Below are 21,266 nucleotides of genomic sequence, written 5' to 3'. Positions count from 1 at the left end.
AGGGAATATACGATGGATGGTAGGACCCTAGGAATTACAGAGGGTCGGAGGGATCTTGGTGTACTCGTCCATAGATCACTGAAGGCAGTAGCACAGGTAGTTAAGGTGGTTAAGAAGGCATATGGGATACTTGCCTTTATTAGCCGAGGCATATAATGTAAGAGCAGGAAGGTTATTGATGGAGCTGTATAAATCACTGGTTAGGCCACAGCTGGAGTACTGTGTACAGTTCTAGTCGCCACACTATAGGAAAGATGTGATTGCACTGGAGAGGGTGCAGAGGAGATTCATTAGGATCCCTGGGCTGGCGCATTTCAACTATGAAGAGAGACTGGATAGGCTAGGGTTGTTTTCCTTCGAGCAGGGAAGGCTGAGGGGGGACCTGATTGATGTATACAAAATTATGAGGGGCAAAGATAGGGTAGATAGGAAGAAACTTTTTCCCTTAGTGGAGGGGTCATAACCAGGGGGCATAGATTTAAGGTGAGGGGATTTGAGGAAAAAAAATTTCACCCAAAGGGTGGTTGGCATCTGCAACACACTGCTTGAAGAGGTGGTAGAGGCAAGAACCCTCACAACATTTAATAAGTATTTAGAAGAGCACTTGAAATGCCATAGCATACAAGGCTACGGGCCAAGTGCTGGAAAATGGGATTAGAATAGATAGGTGCTTGTTGGGTGGCACGGACATGATGGGCCGAAGGGCCTGTTTCTGTGCTGTATAACTATGACTCTATAATCCATACATATGTGAACAGCATGCATACAATGAAAACCATATGAAGTGTGATAAAGCAGACCGCAATACAAAAATAAAAGTCACCACAAAATAAACATTCCAAGCGAAATTTATAAATGAAATCATACCATAGAAACATAGAAAAAGTACAGCGCAAAAGGAGGCCATTCAGCCCATCGTGTCTGCCCTGGCCAAATAAACTACCTGCCCAAACTAATCCCACTTTCCAGCACCTGGTCCATAACCCTGCAGGTTACAGCACCTCAAGTACATGTTCAGGTACCTCTTAAAAGAATTGAGGGTCTCTGCCTCCACCGCCATTCCTGGCAGCAAATTCAAGGCACCCACCACCCTCTGGGTGAAAAAGTTTCCCCTCATGTCCCCTCTAATCCTTCTACCAATCACTTTAAGTCTGTGCCCTGCTGGTAACTGACCTCCCTATCAGGGGAACAGGTCCTTCCTGTCCACTCTATCTAGGCTTCTCACAATTTTGTACACCTAATTGAGTCACCCCTCAGTTCCAGGGAAAACAACCCTAATATCTAATCTTTTCTCATAGCTGCAACCTTCAAGCCCTGGCAACATTTTTGTAAATCTCCTGTATACACTCTCTCCAGAGCAATTATGTCTTTTCCTTAATGTGGCGACCAGAACAGCATGCAAAACTCCGGCTGTGGCCTAACCAATGCTCTACACAGTATCATGTAACATTTACCATATCCCATACAGATGTCAACTAATAACCCTTGTGTGCTACTTTAGTGCCTCTCTTTCATGTGCCTTGGCCTGTGTTGTGAGCAGATTGCAGGACTGCTGTGATACCCTACATGCCCTTTTGAGCACTGGTATCCACAGTCATGATTGCAGCAAGCTGAGCTTGAATGACTGAAGACTGAGTTTCCACTGCAGCACCCAGATGTTGGATGGCTTCTGTTAGTGCTGTATGGAAGCTGAGGCATTGGCCAACAAGCACTGCGTCACAGTTGGGTCCAAAAGTGCGATAATGACGTTGGCCACCACTTTGATGCTCAGGTTCCAAGCTTTGCACAAAGCCCTGTGCAAAGTCGGTGCCTGTACTCCCTGTGGCTTGATGTTGCACACAGACTTTCTAGCAGGCCTTCCAATTCACCAAGTATTTAATTATGTAGACCCACCAGGTGCCTTCTGTACCTTACCCCATCGAAGTGCTCATCTAAGTCCTCTGCAGCAGAACTGATGTGTGACCTCATCCCTCTGGGGAGCTGGCTCCTGTGTTACTCTTGCCCCCTGCTTTGACTGCAGACCAGTTTTGCCCGATGACGTATCTTGCCTCTAAGCCATCCTCTACACTGCGAGTGTGAGATCGAGTGATGGTGTTTCTTCTTCACTGTCTTGTTTTTGTACCTTTTTTGGAGTTGAGGTAAAAGATCAGCCATGTTATTGAATGGTGGAGCAGGTTCAAAGGGCTGAATGACCTGCTCCTGCTCCTATTTCTTATCTTCCACCACTGTCTGGCCAGGTTGCAGTTCTTGGGTATCTGAAAGGAGAAAGGCATATAGGGATGGGAGTGGGGGGAATATAAGAGTCCATTCTCACAGACAAACTTTAAAATCTTCTTTAGGTATGTGAAAAAATTAGCCAGGACAAATGTGTGCCCATTACTGGTGAAGACAAGAGAGGGAGAATGGAGAACTGTCAGTAGTAGGGAAAATGTTAGAATCTACTATAAAGGATGCAATAACTGGATGCTTAGAAAATGATGGTAAAATTGGGCAGAGTCAACATGGATTTACGAAAGGGAAATCATGTTTGACAAATCTGTTGGGAGTTTTTTGAGGATGTTACTTTTGTAGCATAGATAAAAGAGAACCAGTGGATGTGGTGTATTTGGATTTTCAGAAGGCTTTTGATAAGGTCCCACACAGGAGGTTAGTAAACAAAATTAGAGCGCATGGGATTGGGGGTAATATACTAGTATGGATTGAGAATTGGTTAACAGACAAAGCGGAATGTAGGAATAAACAGGCCATTCTCAGGATGGCAGGCTGTTAGTAGTGGGGTACCACAAGGATCAGTGCTAGGGCCACAGCTGGTCGTAATCTATATAAATCATTTGGATGTGGGGACCAATTGTAATACTAAAATTACTGATGAGACAAAACTAGGGACTATAAATTGTGAGGAAGATGCAAGGAGGCTTCAAGTGGACTTGGACAGGCTAAGTGAATGGGAAAGAGCATGACAGATGGAATATAATGTGAATAAGTGTGAGGTCACCCACTTTGGTAGAAAAAACAGAAGACAGCACAGTGGCGCAGTGGTTAGCACCGCAGCCTTACAGCTCCAGTGACCCGGGTTCAGTTCTAGGTACTGCCTGTGTGGAGTTTGCAAGTTCTCCCTGTGACCGCGTGAGTTTCCGCCGGGTGCTCCGGTTTCCTCCCACAAGCCAAAGACTTGCAGGTTGATAGGTAAATTGGCCATTGTAAATTGCCCCTAGTGTAGGTGGTAGGAGAATTGAGAGAAGGTGGGTATGTGGTAGGGATTAATGTAGGATTAGTATTAATGGTTGGCACAGACTCAGTGGGCCGAAGGGCCTGTTTCAGTGCTGTATCTCTCCAAGTTCTAAGTATTTCTTAAATGGTGAGAGGTTGGGAAGTGTTGATGTCCAAAGGAACCTGGGTTTCCTTGTTCATGAGTTAGTAAAAGCTAGCGTGCAGGTGCAGCAAGCAATGAGGAAGGTAAATGGTATTCTGGCCTTCATCGCAAGGGGATTTGAGTACAAAAGTAAAGATGTCTTGCTGCAATTGTATACAACCTTGGTGAGACTGCACCTAGTGTATTGTGTACAGTTTTGGTCTCATCTGAGGAAGGATATACTTGCCATAGAGGTAGTGCCAACAGAGGTTCATCAGACTAATCCCTGGGATGGTGGCATATAGTTATGAAGAAACTGGGCCTGCATTCTCTAGTTTTTAAGAATGAGCAGTGATCTCATTGCAACTTATAAAATTCTTACAGGGCTTGACAGGGTGTATATGAATAGGATGTTTTCCCCTGGCTGGTGAATCTAGAACCAGGGGACATAATCTCAGAATAAGGGGTAAACCATTTAAGACTGAGATAAGGAGGACTTTCTTCATTCAGAGGGTGGTGATTCTTTGGACTTCTCTACCACAGAGGGCCGTGGAAGCTCAATCATTAAGCATATTCAAGACAGAAATCAATAGATTTCTGGAGACAAATGACATCAAGGGATGTGGAGATAGCGCAGGAATGTGGCTTTGAGGTAGATGATCAGCCATGATCTAATTGAATGGCAGAGCAGGCACAACAGGCTGAATGGCCAATTCCTATTCCTATGTTCCTATTTGCAGTTTGTAAATCAGGAGAGATTGTGGGATGAGGGAGATATGCAATGTGAAAGAGGGTTAGGTATGAAGGATGCCATTATCTATTGTTTGAGGCCTGCCACAGACTCAGAATTGGCTGCATCAGTGATGTTGAGCACCATCTCATCCATGGATGGGGTAAGGATCTGCAGTCGCACCTATCCCCCACCAGTTAATACCTGCTGTCTCCAGTGGTGTGCCTTGTCCTGCAAGAGAGAGGGAAGTATGTCATTGAGTATGATGCAATGTCTTGGGGTGGCTGCTATAGTTGAATAGCTGGCAGTGTGTACAAGCTGTGTGTTGTGGATGTGAAACTTGTAATAGTGCTAAGTAAGTTTGTGAGGGTGAGGTGAATCAATGAATGATGGGCATGAGTCGTAATTGATAAAGATTGGTAAGTGAGTGATGGGGGTGTGGTGTATTGAGCAGTGTGTGAAGCTAGTGGTGCAGTGGTGGGATTTGGCTTTTAAAGATTGTTATGACCTCAGTAAGACCATTAACGTTAAAACACAAGATATGAATTCCTCAGACCAATTTAAAGAATTACACATCATTTCACATTTCCAGACTTTCATTAGAACAACTAAACTAAAACGCACCATTAACTAAATAGTACTTTGTAAGTAGCTAAAACTCCAAATTACAGAAAAAAGTATTTTCTTGACTCCCCAAAACAATTGAAAACCTCCCATCACATTTATACATTACAAAGTCCACCTTGAAGCAAAATCTTAGCAGCTAAAAGTCCCAAACACCTCTCAGTTGCAATGAGTTGGATCTCCCAGACCTTCTCAAAGTCAACGTCCTTTGGCTCACTTCTTCCAAGCACTTTCGACCTGGACTTTGTGAATAAGGCGATCTCTGGTGACCCTGTTGGTCTTTTCCTTCTATGCAAACCCCCAACTTTCAAATCAGGTTGAAGTTTTCGCAGCCTTTCGCTCTATCAGTGTTCTGAGAGCATACCCTCTCCTCCCCACCCTCCTCCCCCACCTGAGGCGGCCACTGCTGATCATTGTCTTCCAGTCTTCCTGACAGCCTGCAGATTTCTGAAACTCTAGAATTTATCCAAAATCAGAAGGTCAATAACTATTTGTTTTTCCATATGCAGAGTCAACAACTCTGGCCACAGCTGAACCACCTCGGCCTTCTTTCGTTTCCAGGTGTTAGCAATTGCAATTCACATTTGCATTTTCCGAGCCACTGGCTCATTGTTTTTAGATTTGAGAGTCTGGGAAAGCGAAACCCATTGTTTGTCAGCTGTTATAACCTTACATTCTCTGCTTTTCAAAAGGGTCTTTGATCTAAGTTCCTTGGTAACCAAGATTCTTGTCTTGTCTTTAAGCAGACTTGGCGTGAGGCCACATGTTTTCTCTGACTCCATCTTACACTACATTAAAAGATTTTTAAAACATCATAATGCTACAGAGTCCAGTGTTCATAACAAAATGCATTCACTGAGCTTGACCATTCATGTGAGGTCATTGAACTTCTTGCAGGACTGCATCCAGGTTTTTGGGGATTGGTTCATGGCATTGACTACCACAGCTATCTGATCCCACTGCCTTCTGAGAGTTCCTCCTGGCCCCTTGAGGTTAGAGCATAGTTGTGCTTCTCTGAATCTCTGACCACGGCACTCAGGGCAGCATCAGAAAATCTTGGTGCAGGTTGTTTGCCATGTTGTGCCATGATTGTGTTTCCCAGGTCAGAGTCAGTTGTAGAATGACTGACTTCCAGCACCTGCTCCAGCCACAATGCATCTTCCCTTTGAGAGGTGCAGGCTAGCTTAAATTGGTGCTAACCTTTCATGATTTGGGTTCCCTACTGAGGTGTGCAGCTGGTCAACAGCGCTGTCAGTGTTGGCTGCATGCTACAATCATGTTAATTAGCAGAAAGCACAAAGTGGGTGGTTTGCCTGCCTCAGATGCAGAGGGTTCTGGCTAATTCCATATTGTCATCCCCTTGCCTGTTTTTGGGGTTCATTGAATTTTGCCTCAATAAACCTACTAGGTGTCATGCTCTTGAGTTAAAGAATTATTTATTACCTTAAATTCATTCTCAAACCTGTGTTCTCTTTCTCATTTACCTAGAAATATGCAGGAGAACATATGAGGGTGGGCACTGGAGGGAAATAAATGTACAGGGCTACGGGGATAGTGTGGTGGAAAGGACTGAATGGATTGCTCTACAGAGAGCTGGCATGGACTCAATGGGCCAAATGGCCTCCTACTGTGCCATTATGACTGTAAGTAGTATTTGATTATATGATTACATCAGATTCCATTATCTGATTCTTCATATACCTTGCGATTCTCTTTCTTTCCCCATTACCCCATGCCTGCCAACCTACCTCACCTACTCCTAGAGAACGTGATCTTCTCTCTTATTTTCTCATAGCTCATTCGGTCGTCCCTGTCCTTTTGCAAGTTGCTCCCGGCCCAGATAAGGGCCCATGCTCAGGATTAAAAGCCATGGCCAGTGGTGGAACCAGGACGTTTTTGATGGTCTCTGCACAAGAGTTAGAATCTCGAGGACCAATGGCTGCTTACAAGTGGAGGAGGATCTTATAAGAGGATCTGTGTTTCCTTAAAAGCACGCATGAGGAAGGCAATGGGAAACCACCTCATTTACTTTTTCCCTAGTCCTATTGCTCATTTCTCATGGAAGTTAAAAAATAGGAGGCTCTTGCATGCAACTGAAGAGGAAAGCACAGGACATTGAGGCATGGAGAAATGAGCAGTGGACCAGCCCTGGGGCAGATCACTACTAGATTCCAGTTGTATCTTGTTAAAATTGCATCTCCATCAAAAGAAAGGCCACAACATTCTGGTAATACTCTGCTCAGATCTGTAACCTCAGCTCTGTCCTCGAGTTCAGCCAGCAGCATTCAGGGTTGGGCCCTACAATGCAGTCAGCTCCAACCCTTATCAGCTGCCGGTAGTACACTAGTAGTATTAGTCCTTCCTCTTGGGCTGTAATATATATTTTTTTTAATCAATATTTATGTAATCATGAAAGTCTTGCATATCATATGCACTTCACCCAAGTGTTGCACATACTTTTTAAAACATTTTCACCATCACACTGTTAACATCCTTATTGATATAACCATTCAATCTTTTTATTTCTCTTCCTGCTTTATATCTCGCAGGTGTCAGTAATCAGAATTTTTACATTTAGGCAAAACCTGGGGAAGAATTAGCGGCTTTCCAAGTTTGATTAATTTAAAAAAAAATTCTGTTTGTGAAAGGGACAAGAATCTGCTTGTGCATCTTTCTCTCTGTGTGTCTCAACTTACTGTGTTTGCGCAGTTTAGGAGAGTAGAATTAGCCAACAAAAACTCTAACGGGTGTGTAGTCAGTCATTTTCCTCTTAGATGGGCACCCCTGTTTTGAAAAGCATTCACTGTAAATTTTACCTCAAAACTTGAAATTTGGTTTCCAGATACCCAGTAGATTTTGTTAAAGACTGTAAGAGAAGCATTCTTATTTGGCTCACTTAAATACTAATGGAAATGATGCACGCCGCATTATTTGACAGGAGGATCTGTTGTTGCTCTGGCCAAAAGTCCAAATCCAGGTTTTTGGGAGAGCAAGCGATCTTCAACTAAAGACTTGTATTTAAATAGCACCTTTCACAACCACCGGACGTTTCAAAGCGCTTTACAGTCAATGAAGTACTTCTTCAAGTGTAGTCACTTGTAATGCAAGAAACAGGGCAGCCAGTATGCACACAGCAAACTCCCACAAACAGCAACGTGATAACCAGATAATCTGTTTTTGTAATGTTGATGAGGGATAAATATTGGCCAGCAGAATGGGAATAACTCCCCGGCTCTTCTTTGAAATAGTGCCTTGGGATCTTTCACATCCACCCAAGCAAGCAGTTGGGCCTTGGTTTAACATCCCATCAGAAAGATGGCATCTCCGGGACACTCCCTGGGCGGATGGGACTGTATCTCAGGCTGTTAAAGGAAGACAGGGAGGAAATAGTGGATGCTCTGAGGATCATCTTCAAATCCTCACTAGATACAGGCGAGGTACCAGAGGATTGGAAGTCTGCAAATGTTGTACCATTGTTTAAAAAGGGTGCAAGGGATAGACCAAATAATTATAGCCTGGTCAGTCTGACCTCGGTGGTGGGCAAATTATTAGAATCAATTCCGATGGACAGGATAAACTGTCATTTTGACTTTTGTGCTTAAGCCCTGGAGTGGGACTTGAACCTGGAACCTTGTGACTCAGGTGAGAATGCTACTAACTAAGCCACAGCTGACACTTGGTATCGGTATGACAAGGCACAAAACATACTTCAGTGAATATGTTTAACCACATAATTGTGAATTTCTTTTGTATTTTAAAACCTTTGTTTAGACAAAAAATTTCAGGTACTGGGAGGGATAAATTTGAGAGAGCATTTTTTAATGATTTGATTAATCAAACTGAAATTTTTCCATTATTCATTTATGGATTTTCAATCTTAAATGTTGTAAAAATTGTGACAAGATGTAAGGTTTGCAGACAGGAAGAGTGCACCACATGCAATCAATTTTAATTTTAATAGCTAGATCTAGATCTTGTTGGCCTACACCTGAGATCCAGCTCCATTCATTTATATGGTTACCATTCAAATCTTTCAATGACCATTTAGCAGAACATCCTTTGGTGTTGGGCAAGAAAACTTACCCTCCTTTCAAGTTTCTTAGTATGTCTTCTGAAAGACTGTACTTTCGCTGACACTGCAGTGAGATCCAAGCACTAGACAGAACACACCAGGGTTTCCTTCTAATGGTTGTATTCCACTTTCATTTAAATCAAGCAATTGTGACCAATTCCTTACATTTTCTCCCTTTCTCCGCTCATATCGCTCTCCCTCTGTCTCAGTTAGAAAGGTGGCTAGCCTTGTATAAAGTCCATAGGGCTCCAGCATGATGAGTAGTTAGACAGCAATTTGGTTCTGTCACATAAGCAATTTGCTGTATGTTCTATGATAACAAACAATAATTTGTCAGGCAGCTTATGGTGCATTTTTGCCAATTAACTGGAAGGAAACCTGCAGGGCAGTGATTTTATAACTCGTTCTTGAGCACCTGCTATAGCAGATTAATGAACTAATGCACATTCATTTACCAGGCACCACTATTTGGACTAGGCAACCATGAAAAATATTTTATTTGGCAGACTGTCCTACTGAGTACTTTGTTTCTGTCTTCACAAAGGAGAAGGATGATGCAGACATTGTAGTTAAAGAGGAGGAGTGTGAAATATTAGGTGCGATAAACATAACGAGAGAGGACATCCCTGAAAGTGGATAAATCACCAGGGCGGATGGGACTGTATCTCAGGCTGTTAAAGGAAGACAGGGAGGAAATAGTGGATGCTCTGAGGATCATCTTCAAATCCTCACTAGATACAGGCGAGGTACCAGAGGATTGGAAGTCTGCAAATGTTGTACCATTGTTTAAAAAGGGTGCAAGGGATAGACCAAATAATTATAGCCTGGTCAGTCTGACCTCGGTGGTGGGCAAATTATTAGAATCAATTCTGATGGACAGGATAAACTGTCATTTAGAAAGGTACGGATTAACCAGGGATAGTCTGCATGGATTTGTTAAGGGAAGGTCATGTCTTACTGACTTAATTGAATTCTTTGAGGAAGTAATAAGGAGGATTGATGAGGGTAGTGCAGTGGATGTTGTTTACATGGATTTTAGTAAGGCATTTGACAAGGTCCCACATGGCAGACTGGTCAGAGAAGTAAAAGCCCAAGGGATACAGGGCAATGTGGTGAGTTGGATCCAGAATTGGCTCAGGGCCAGGGAACAAAGGGTAGTAGTCGACGGATGTTTTTGTGAATGGAAAGCTGTTTCTAGTGGCATTCCACAGGGCTCAGTGTTGGATCCCTTGCTGTTTGTGGTATATATTAATGATTTGGACTTAAATGTGGGAGGCATGATTGGGAAATTTGCTGATGACGCAAAACTTGGCCGTGTAGTTGAAAGTGAAGAGGATAGCTGTAGACTCCAGAATTATATCAATGGTTTGGTTGGGCAGAAAAGTGGCAATTAGAATTCGATCTGGAGAAGTGTCAGGTAATGCATTTGGGAAGGGCAAACAAAGCAAGTGGATACACAATAAATAGGAGGATATTGAGAGGGATAGAGGAAGTGAGAGACCTTGGAGTGCATGTCCACAGGCCCCTGAGGTGGCAGGACAGGTAGATAAAGTGAAGAAGGCATATGGAATGCTTGCCTGTATTGGCCGAGGTATAGAACCAAAGCAGGAATGTAATGCTAGAACTGTATAAAACGCTGGTTAGGCCAAGCTGGAGTATTGTCTACAGTTCTGGTCACCACATTACAGGAAGGACATAATTGGTCTGGAGAGAGTACAGAGGAGAGGTTTGTTTTCCTTAGAACAGAGAAGGCTGAGGGGTGACTTAATTGAGGTGTACAAAATTATAAGGGGCCTAGATAGAGTCGGCAGGTCCTGTTTTCCCCTAGTGGAGAGGTCAATTACTAGGGGACACAGATTTAACTTGATTGGTAGAAGAATTAGAGGGGACATGAGGAACAACCTTTTCACTCAGAAGGTGCTGGGTGTGTGGAATTCACTGCCCAGATCGGTGGTGGAGGCAGAAACCCTCAAACCATTCAAAAGGTACTTTGACCAGCACCTGAAGTGCTGTAACCTGCAAGGCAATTGACCAGGTGCTACAAGGTGGGATGAGATTGGGTGGCTGGTTTTTTCAGCTGGTGCAGTCATGATGGGCTGAATGGCCTCTTTCTGTGCTGAAACCTTTCTATGGTTCTACCTTGGAGTCTCTATTTGCCCAACAAGGACCTCTCTTCATCCTGAGGCAGGAGTAATGAAAAATAATGGCATATTGAATCGCCTGTTTAGCAATGTCCAGAGCATCAAAACAGAAGATTTTGCAGGTAATAATTAAAACAATGATAACTCTGCATTTATACAACACCTTTTAACATAGTTCCAAGGTGCTTCACAGGAGTGTAATTTGACAATAAAATAAATTGACAGTTAAAGAAGATATTCGAACAGGTGTCTAAAAGCTTGGTCAAAGAGGTAGGGACAGAGAGGAGAGGTTTAAGGAGGCAGTTCTGGAGCTTAGGGCCTAGATAGCTGAAAGTACTGCCACAAAAGTGGACACAAAGGAAGTTGGGGATGCACAATTGTCCAGAATTGGAGAAATGGTGGGTGGAGGTTACAGAGATAGGGATGCCGTGGAGAGCTTTGAACACAAAGATCAGAATTTTAAGTTTGGGGTGTTTAAACTCCAGAAAGCTTGTTATGGAAGGATAATGCTGGAGCCTATCTTTACTCAGTATCACATTTATTGTACTGAGTAAAAGGATTGCAGACATGTAGTTCATCACTCAAACCCTCCACCAGTCTCAGTAAGTGTCTGCTGACGTGCTCAAGTAAGACCCCAATTAACACCCACCACCTGCATATAATCCAACAATTGATACACAATTAACAGATTAACATGGGGTGTCAATGTAGGTCAGCTAGCACAGGAATAATGGGTGAATGGGACTCGCTGGAAGTTAAATACAAGCAGCAGAGTTTGGGGATCAGCTCAAGTTTATGGAGGATAGAAAATGGGAGACTGACCAGGAGAGAGTATTGGAATAGTTGAGTATTGAGGTAACCAAAATATGGGTTTTAACAGCATATGGGCTGAGGTAGGGATGAAGAGGGGCCATGTTAGAGGTAGTAGCAGGTCATAGTGATGGAGGGGATATAGGGACAGAAGCGCAGCTCAGGATCAAATTATTTAAGTTTGTAAACAGTCTGGTTCAGCCTCAGGGAGTGGCCATGGATGGGGGTGGAATTGGTGGCTAGGGAATGGAGTCAGATGTCTTCAATCTTCCCAGTGCTGAACTGGAGAAAATATCTAGTACTGGATGTCAGACAAGCAGCCTGACAATGCAGACAATGAACAGATCAATGGAGGTAGTATTGAGATAGAGTTAGGCGTTGTCAGTATACAGGTAGAAATTGATGTATTTTTGGTTGATGTCACTAATGGGCAGTGTATAACATGAGAAATAGGAGAAAGCCAAGGATAGATCCATGGTGCGATTCCAGATATAACAGTGTGGGAACGCAAAGAGAAGCCATTGCAGGAGAATTCCTAGCTATAAGTGAATAGATAAGAATGGAGGGCAGCCTCATGCAGCGTTGCAACGGAGGAGAGGCATTGGAGAAGGATCATGTGGTTAACCATGCCAAAAGCTACAGACAGGTCAAGGAGGTTGAGAAGACAGAGTGCACCACAGTAACACAACATGCCATTTGTGACTTTGATCAAGGCCACTTCATTGCTGTGGCAGAAGTGGAAACCTGATTGGAAAGGTTCAAACTTAGAGTTGTGAGAAAAATGGGTATGGACTTGGGAGGCAACATGTTCCAAGGACTTTGGAAAGGAAAGGTTTTTGTTAGAGAATGGATGTTGGTCTTCAACGGCAAGAGGGGTCAAGGGTGGATTTTTGAAGTGCATAAATAGATGTAATAGGGATCATATAAATGTTGTTGTAGAATTGTGCAGAACTGGCAGTTAAATATTGCAGGTTATAATTTTTTTTTAAAAAGATGGAAGGAAGAAGTAGTGTGGCTGTGTTAATCAGAAATAACGTAATGGCAGTAGTACGAAAGGACATAACTAACTGAAGAAAGAGAAACAGAATCCATATGGATTGAGATAAAATAATAGGAAGAGATTGGTCACACTCTTAGATACCACCAAATGGTGGAAAGGAAGTGGAGGGAGAAATATGTAGGAAAAACTCTGAAATAAGTGAACAACACAGAATCATAATCATGGGGGATTTCAGCTACCACAAAATACACTGGCAGGGAGACGAAGTGAAAGGGGAGAATGGTTTTTTTTTAATGGTGTACAGGACTCCTTTCTGAACCAACGCTCAAGATCAGAAGCACTGCTGGCCCTAGTAGTGGGAAATGAACCGGATCAGTTAACAGGTAAGCTTGGGAGAACACCTGGGGAGTAGTGAATATAATAGCATTTATGATAATTGAGAGATACAGGTAGTACAAATACCAGAGTAATAGATTAGGCAAAAAAGTCAACTATGAGGGAATGAGGATGGAGCTCAGGGAGGTAAACCGGAGAAAGAGAAGTGGAACAGCAGTTGATCAATAGAGTGAGTGAGTTCTGGAGAAATTTATTACATTAAAAATTAAGAGCAAACAAGCCAAGAAAGAGCTGCCATTGGTGAATAAAGAGATGATAAAAATCCAATCGGAACAAAAAGGCATATGCAAAGAACATATATAAAGCAGAGAATTGCAAAAGGGAATATAATGTGCTTAGGAAAGAGGTTCAAAAGACTATTACAAAGACAAAGAGGAAATATGACACAAAAATATCCAAGAAGATTAAAAGCAAAGTATTCTATAGGCACATAAGTAACAAAAGGAGAATTAAGGAAGGGAGAGGGCATACAGTTACACAAATAGCTAAAAGTAGCAACGCAAGTTGATAAAGCCATAAGCTTGCAATGTACTGGGGTTCTGGGGGAATTGAGTATGAAAACAGGGAGATTATCACTACCTTCATGTAAAACCAGAGAAGGTTTACAAGGATATTACCAGAATTGAAAGGATGTAACTATCACAAGATTGAGCAAGTCGGCATTTTTCCTCATGGCAGGATACTAGACAAAGGTCTTTTATGACCAGGTTAAATAGGGTAGATATGGACAAACTGTTATGAGGGTGGATCTAGAACAAGGGGACATAAATATAAGATAACCACTAACAGATCAAATTAAGAAATTTGGAGGAATTTCTTCACAAAGTGGTGAAAATGTGGAACTTGCTCTCATAGAGTAATGCAGATGATATTGACATTTATAAGGGATGACTTGATGCAACATAAGGGAGAAGGAAGTTGACCGTTATTGGGATCGGGTAGAATGAGGAAATTAGGTTTATTTATTTAGAGATACAGCACTGAAACAAGGCCCTTCGGCCCACCGAGTCTGTACCGACCAACAACCACCCATTTATACTAATACTACATTAATCCCATATTCCCTACCACATCCCCACCATTCTCCTACCACCTACCTACACTAGGGACAATTTACAATGGCTAATTTACCTATCAACCTGCAAGTCTTTGGCTGTGGGAGGAAACCGGAGCACCCGGCGGAAACCTCCGCCATCACAGGGAGAACTTGCAAACTCCGCACAGGCAGTACCCAGAACTGAACCTGGGTCGCTGGAACTGAGGCTGCATTGATAACCACTGCAGCACTGTGCCGCCCAAGTTGAGGAAGGCTATTGTGCAGTGCAGATCTATTGGACCAAATAGGCTGTTTCTGTACTGTAGATTCTATGTAATTCCATGTAAGATTTCCTCCTTCAGCTATCTAAACCCTATGCTCTGGAATTCTCTCCCTAAACCTGTCTGTCTGTCCACCTCCCTTCTAAGACCCTCCTTTCAATCCATCTCTGACATGTTTTTTGGTCACCCTTCCTAACATCATCTTTGATTCAGTATTACTTTTCATCTGATTTAGCTACTGCAAAGCATCATGGGACATTTATCTTCATTAAAGAAACTATATAAATGCAAGTTGAGATTCATTTTGTGCCCTGGAAGGAGGACCGCATAGACAGTGTATCAAGAAAAACAAAAAATACTGGGACATATGTTTGGATTTGATGAGGGGTGATAACTAATAAAACAGATAATACATAGTTCTGTTCTGGACATCCAAAGATGGGGCAGACACAGACATTCATTTCAGAGCACCATCTTATCGTTTTGTGATGCCGCAAGATTGCAGTGATGTGAGGAAGTTGTAAAAATTTATAGAACCCACATTCAGCTTGGATTTGATACCACGAAAAATTATCTGGGAGCTCAAATTGCTGACAGTAAAAAAAGGCAAACCGTAATTGTTATGAACTCTGGACTTTGTAACTTGATTATGTTTTAAAAATAGTGATTTTAAAAAGTTTTTAAGGTGGACCCCAGAGAGTCAGGTGAGCTCACATCTATTCTGCTAAAGTACAAGACAGAAATCTGGGTTACCGGGACAACAGAGAACACAGATCAAGTCCTTTTTTGAAAAAATGGATTGCAGGGATAGCACCTGAAGAACAACTGGTTTCATCCTCCCAGACCTTTGGGTCGTAAACAAGGGGTCAGTGATTCTGAAGATGCAAATGTACAAAGCAGCTGTTAACACCTGAGAACAATGGAAGGCCCAGGTGGCTCTGTGAAACCAGACTTCTGGACTTCGTGTATTGGAACAAGACAATAAGCTATTGACTTTTGAGCCCAATTAAATGTAACTGATTTTCTGAAGGCAGACAGGCTGTAAGAAGGGAACTTAGTGGTTGCAGCTTCATAGCAGGCTGTAAGGAAGACAACCAGCAGTTATAACCTCGAGAGACAGGACACCTGCTCTCAGATACAGTAAAATCTTCAGCTTAAATTTAAGTCATCCAGCAGTACTATTATTTTTAATGCTGGCAGTTATGGTCTTAATCATATATACATTTATACTGCAAGTTTATCATTAGTGTTAAATGATTTTAACTTCACACTGATGGTAAACTGTCAGTGTAAATTTGGTGTCAAGGACCAATTAATTCCAGAGGGATTTGGAGGGAGACTCTCTGGAAAGGGCAGTCATGCACTAATTCAGTTTAACACCATTGCAGTGTGATATTGTTTCCGGTTTGCAAAGTCCTTGAGGCTGGAGTTATTGGACTCTCCTGGATTCTATAAGCTACAAGTACAGTCAGGTTATGCTCATAAGTAAACTAAATTCTTCATGTTTGACCATCAAACAAAATTTCTATGAGTTTTGGACTATTTATTAAAGTATTTGATCTTACGCAGTCAAAATTTAATTAGTCACGTAAGTTAATCCTAAAAACACCTTTTGTTAATGATAGCTGGCCCATATTCTCTGTAATCATTGCTAGTAACCCACATATCCTTAAATGCTGTCAAGCTAGTTAAAATTGAGGCACCCATCCAAACAGAATTATTTCTGTTTGGTGGTGCAATGACTTTAACTGGTAATCCGCTAGGAACTTGGAATTTAATCTCCTTCAGCAATCTTTCTTCCAGACCCAGGAAAAGAGTGGAACCACCAGATAGTAATATGTTGCTAAATAGATCTTTCCTCAAGCTTCTATCACATTTTAAAATACTGTCATAGATCAATTTATGAATTCCAGGTTCTTCACAACGTACGTTGGAAGTTGTGAAGAGTAGTTCTGGCGCTTTGAAGAGCTCTTTTTGGAGTGTGATGAGAGTGCCATCAGGGAGTGTATACTCCTGTTGAATGTCATCTGTTTGACTTTTGCTCTCCAGCTTAGGATCTAGAGCAATATAGCACAATGTTTCCTTGATGTTCTCAAAGGTTTCCTTATGAATTGTATTTGGGATATTATGTCCACTTTCCAATAGAAGTCTCCTCAAATTTTCAGTGATATCATTTCCAGCAAGTTTCAGTCTTTTGACAGCATCGGGCAGGTAGTAGCCTTCATAAATGGGTACGGCGTCAGTTAATCCGAAACCACTGTCTAGGACTATTCCCCTAGTCCGTCCTGATGCATAGAGTGCCAAAGTTGCAGGAATAGCTACATACATAGCTGGCACATTAAAACATTCAAACATTATTTCTGCCATCTTTTCTCTGTTAATGAAAGAAGTCAGTGGAGCAGTAGTCATCAAAACTGGTCTCTCTTTTGATTTGATATGAAGTTCCGATGTATAAACATGCTTCCAGAGCTTCTCCAAAAGTTCCCAAGAGGTTACTATACCACGTTCAATAGGGTACTTTAAGGACCCACTGCCTCTTTTAGCTAGAGCCTTTTTTCCAAAATAATTTTCTGTGTGGGATGCTTCATGTGTGTTCCCCTTGACTTTGAAGATACCTACAATGGATGGTATTACTGATGTTGGAAGGCTGTCAGCAACTAACCCGGATTTGCAGAGCCCAGAACCATTATCTATGATTACATCGGTAATGTCCATCATTTCATGTGCAGAGAATCTTGTCAGTTTGAACAGCGAGTCTTACTTGACTCTTCTGGACAAGCAAGCACACTGTAATTGCAACCAGAGCCGAAGACCTTTAGCAGGATAGATCATTGCCATCAGATGACTTGACAATAGGTAGCTATGTGACCAGTGAAAAGAGCCACTTCATAATAACTGACCTTTCAGTGACCTGTGACTCATTGCTGCATATATCAAGGCTGATCAGTTTTCATTCGATATTATAAGAAAAAAATGTGCAAGTAAACTACCAAGTTCTGATTCTTATGAAGGTGGAAACCCTAGAGGGATGCTGAGGAAGCATCCTGAATTGTCAGTGCATTACTGTTCTCCAGTTAAGTTGAAAATCATCATTCTTTAGCTGGAAACTAGATAGCTTCGTGTCCTTTCACTTGGGACTTGGATTTGAATTTAACCCTGGAGACAAAATGGCTAGTCTGAATTTCACACCAGTGTTTCTCAGGGAGCCTGTGATATAGTCAGGGAAAAGAAACTGTTAAAATGATGTAGAATTAGATTTTAGGTTAAGATTTATAGGTAGTATAAGTGGAGCCTGTAATCTGTCAAACGAAGGGATGTAACTGGTTTAATCCTCTCACATCTGTCTTGAATTTAACTTGTATTAATTAGTCATCATTCACTACTAGTACTTCAGAAGTGATTACTCATAGATAAAACTATATGCTGGAGTTGGTAAACAAATTTAAGTTGTGAAAAGCAGGATAATTTGCAATTGGAACATTATTTATGGTTCTACAATGTGTCTGCTGCTTCCTTTGGGTCATATCTACCTTTCGGACTTTTTAAGTAAAATGTTAAAAAGCCTACAGCACAGAACATATAAACTGCAGCTGATAGTTGATATGCAGCTGTTAGTTTTCTTGTGAACGTAAAAGTAGAAACTGCAAAAGTATCTCAATAAATAGGAAGGAGACCAAGGAATGAACTAAGCTAGTCTTTGCCATCTCGGTAAGAAATTGACAAGGAATCTGGAAAAGAGACTGGTACAAAAAAAATCACCCTTTTTTAATTGTAAAACTGTTCACCTCAGGGAGGCATTAACTCCTTGCTGGAACACAATTCCACTGCTACTGGTCCATTTCCACATCAGCTTTATTCATGTGTAATAGTGAGATTTTTAAATCTGGGTCATTACAAGCAAGGCTGATTCTATCCTTGTCTTTTGTCCGCATGCACTTAGTCATTGGGATTAGAAGCCATGGCTGTTTTTGTTTCCTTTTCTTAGGGGCCCTAACGTCACTAATAGTGGGGCCACCTAAGCTCAATTCACCTAACTAGCAAACTTAGATCAGCAGGTCCTTACTTCAGTTCTTAGTTTTACGATATGTGGCTCAGCGACATATGTTTTTTCTAATTGAACCATTGTGAGAGTCTCGACCTGTCAGCATTTAAAGACAAGTGTGTATCGTAGCAGCTAAAATAATCAATAACCTATTGAACTTTGTAGATGAGTTGCTTTTCTAGGTTGCAGTCAGGTGTTACTGGGACGATATTGCTGTGAAACGATTAACCTACATATGATGTCAGGTGTCCGCCGTGGCTCAGTTGGTAGCACACTTGCCATTGAGTGGCAAGGTTCCGGGTTCAAGTCCCACCTCCAGGCCTTGAGCACAAAAGTGAAGGCCGACACTCCAGTACAGTACTGAGGGAGCACTGCACTGTCGCAGGTGCTATCTTTCAGATGAGACGGTAAACCAAGGCCCCATCTGCTTGCTTGGGTTAATGTAAAGTATCCCACGGCACTATATTGACCAAGAGCAGGGGAGTTATCCCTGGTGTCTTGGTCAATATTTATCCCTCAATCAACATCACAAATGCAGATTATCTAGTCATTATCACATTGCTGTTTGTGGGAGTTTGCTGTGTGCAAATTAGCTGCCGCGTTTCCTACAACTCAACAGTGACTACACTTCATAAAGTACTTAATTAACTGTAATGTCCATTGAGATGTCCGGTGGTCGTGAAAAGTGCTATATAAATGCAAGTCTGTCTTTCTTATTGATGTGATGAGTCAATTGAGGTTAGGCTTTCTATTGCCTGGAAAACTGGCTTTTGAAGTTGGTGTTCAGCTAATTATAATTGGGTTTCTCAACATGCTTCCAGCTTCAAAATGCAAGGTGGGTGTGTAGGTAATCAGAAGGCTTTCAAATTTAATTTTATAAGGAAGTGGTGGAACCTGGGAAAAGATGTAGGGTTGTTTAAATCAGGTAGAAAAAAAGTAAATTGAGAATTGTTAAACACAATACAGAGAATAGAAGGGAACAAAAGAGACGTCAAGGCAAATTCAAGTAAAATTAGTAGTTTGTAGTTAACATGATAATCTCTTTATGATATTTGAGTAACTATATTACTTTAGTATTTTCATCATGGTTCAGCAGCTGATCAAAACTGTTTTGACCAATGAGAGTTTCCTGGACCTCTTGATCTGATACTCAAATCAGTACATTGAATGCATTATTTGTACGTTGCCTCTGAATGATAGAACTGTAACACCTAATTGCAGCTGTTATAAATGACGTCTAGAGTTCTAACACTTTCAATTATGCTGGTTTGGACTTATTACATTAATTTGTTAATGCATTTTAATATTCCATAAATAATAGGTTTGCTTACTAGTATGTTGTGCCAATGTAAGATAAGAATTAAGTGGTGATCTTTCTTTTGGGCCTCCTTATCTCGAGAGACAATGGATACGCGCCTGGAGGTGGTCAGTGGTTTGTGAAGCAGCGCCTGGAGTGGCTATAAAGGCCAATTCTAGAGTGACAGGCTCTTCCACAGGTGCTGCAGAGAAATTTGTTTGTTGGGGCTGTTGCACAGTTGGCTCTCCCCTTGCGCCTCTGTCTTTTTTCCTGCCAACTACTAAGTCTCTTCGACTCGCCACAATTTAGCCCTGTCTTTATGGCTGCCCGCCAGCTCTGGCGAATGCTGGCAACTGACTCCCACGACTTGTGATCAATGTCACACGATTTCATGTCGCGTTTGCAGACGTCTTTATAACGGAGACATGGACGGCCGGTGGGTCTGATACCAGTGGCGAGCTCGCTGTACAATGTGTCTTTGGGGATCCTGCCATCTTCCATGCGGCTCACATGGCCAAGCCATCTCAAGCGCCGCTGACTCAGTAGTGTGTATAAGCTGGGGATGTTGGCCGCTTCAAGGACTTCTGTGTTGGAGATATAGTCCTGCCACCTGATGCCAAGTATTCTCCGAAGGCAGCGAAGATGGAATGAATTGAGACGTCGCTCTTGGCTGGCATACGTTGTCCAGGCCTCGCTGCCGTAGAGCAAGGTACTGAGGACACAGGCCTGATACACTCGGACTTTTGTGTTCCGTGTCAGTGCGCCATTTTCCCACACTCTCTTGGCCAGTCTGAACATAGCAGTGGAAGCCTTACCCATGCGCTTGTTGATTTCTGCATCTAGAGACAGGTTACTGGTGATAGTTGAGCCTAGGTAGGTGAACTCTTGAACCACTTCCAGAGCTATTCTAATCCCACCTTCCAGCATTTGGTCTGTAGCCCTGCAGATTACGACACTTAAGGTGCATACGCAGACTCCTTTTGAATGAGTTGAGGGTTTCTGTCTCAACTACCCTTTCAAGCAGTGAGTTCTAGACCCTCACCAACCTCTGGGTGAAAAGTTTTTCCTCATCTCCCCTCTAATTTTTCCACCAGTCACTTTAAATATATGCCCCCTAGTCACTGAATTCTCTGCTAAGGTGAATAGGCCCTTTACCTCCACTCTATCCAGGCCCGTCAAAATTTTGTACATTTCAATCAGATCTCCCCCTCAGCCTTCTTTGTTCCAAGGAGAACACCCTAGCCTATCCAATCTTTCCTCATAGCTACATTTTTCCAGTGTTGGCAACATCCTCGTAAATCTACTATGTACCCTCTCTAGTGCAATTACATACTTTCTGTAATGAGGTGACCAGAACTGCACACAGTACTCAAGTTGTGTCCTAACCAATGAGTTATGCAGTTCCAGCATAACTTCCCTGCTCTTATATTCTATACTTGTCTAATAAGGGAAAGGATTCCATATTCCGCCTTAGCCACCTTACCA

The 21,266-nt window shown here is 42.2% G+C and overlaps 2 protein-coding genes across 5 annotated transcripts in view; one reads left to right on the top strand and one right to left on the bottom strand.

The window, feature by feature from the left end:
* The window catches only part of kiaa0232 (KIAA0232 ortholog), a 141,087-nt gene that overhangs the window by 21,472 nt on the left and 98,349 nt on the right, over positions 1–21,266 (top strand). The gene's annotated exons all lie outside the window — the stretch shown is intronic.
* LOC137359058 (actin-1-like) lies at positions 16,042–17,160 on the bottom strand. 2 transcript variants are annotated; one of them, XM_068025242.1, is made up of 2 exons: positions 16,569–17,160; positions 16,042–16,388 (listed from the first exon to the last, which is right to left on the bottom strand). In XM_068025242.1, the coding sequence occupies exons 1-2, from the start codon at positions 17,158–17,160 to the stop codon at positions 16,042–16,044; spliced, it is 939 nt and encodes a 312-aa protein (XP_067881343.1). The 2 variants fall into 2 exon arrangements, with proteins under 2 accessions (XP_067881343.1, XP_067881287.1); XM_068025186.1 differs by having other exon boundaries at positions 16,042–17,160.

Source organism: Heterodontus francisci, chromosome 1, assembly GCF_036365525.1.
Source record: "Heterodontus francisci isolate sHetFra1 chromosome 1, sHetFra1.hap1, whole genome shotgun sequence".
Classification (NCBI taxonomy): Eukaryota; Metazoa; Chordata; class Chondrichthyes; order Heterodontiformes; family Heterodontidae; genus Heterodontus; species Heterodontus francisci.
Note: the sequence above shows the minus strand (reverse complement) of the source record. Positions and strands in the feature narration are given on the sequence as shown.

What these genes read in the sequence shown, in the direction of transcription:
- LOC137359058 (XM_068025186.1), bottom strand. Translation starts at nt 17,160, where the DNA reads ATGATGGACATTACCGATGTAATCATAGATAATGGTTCTGGGCTCTGC.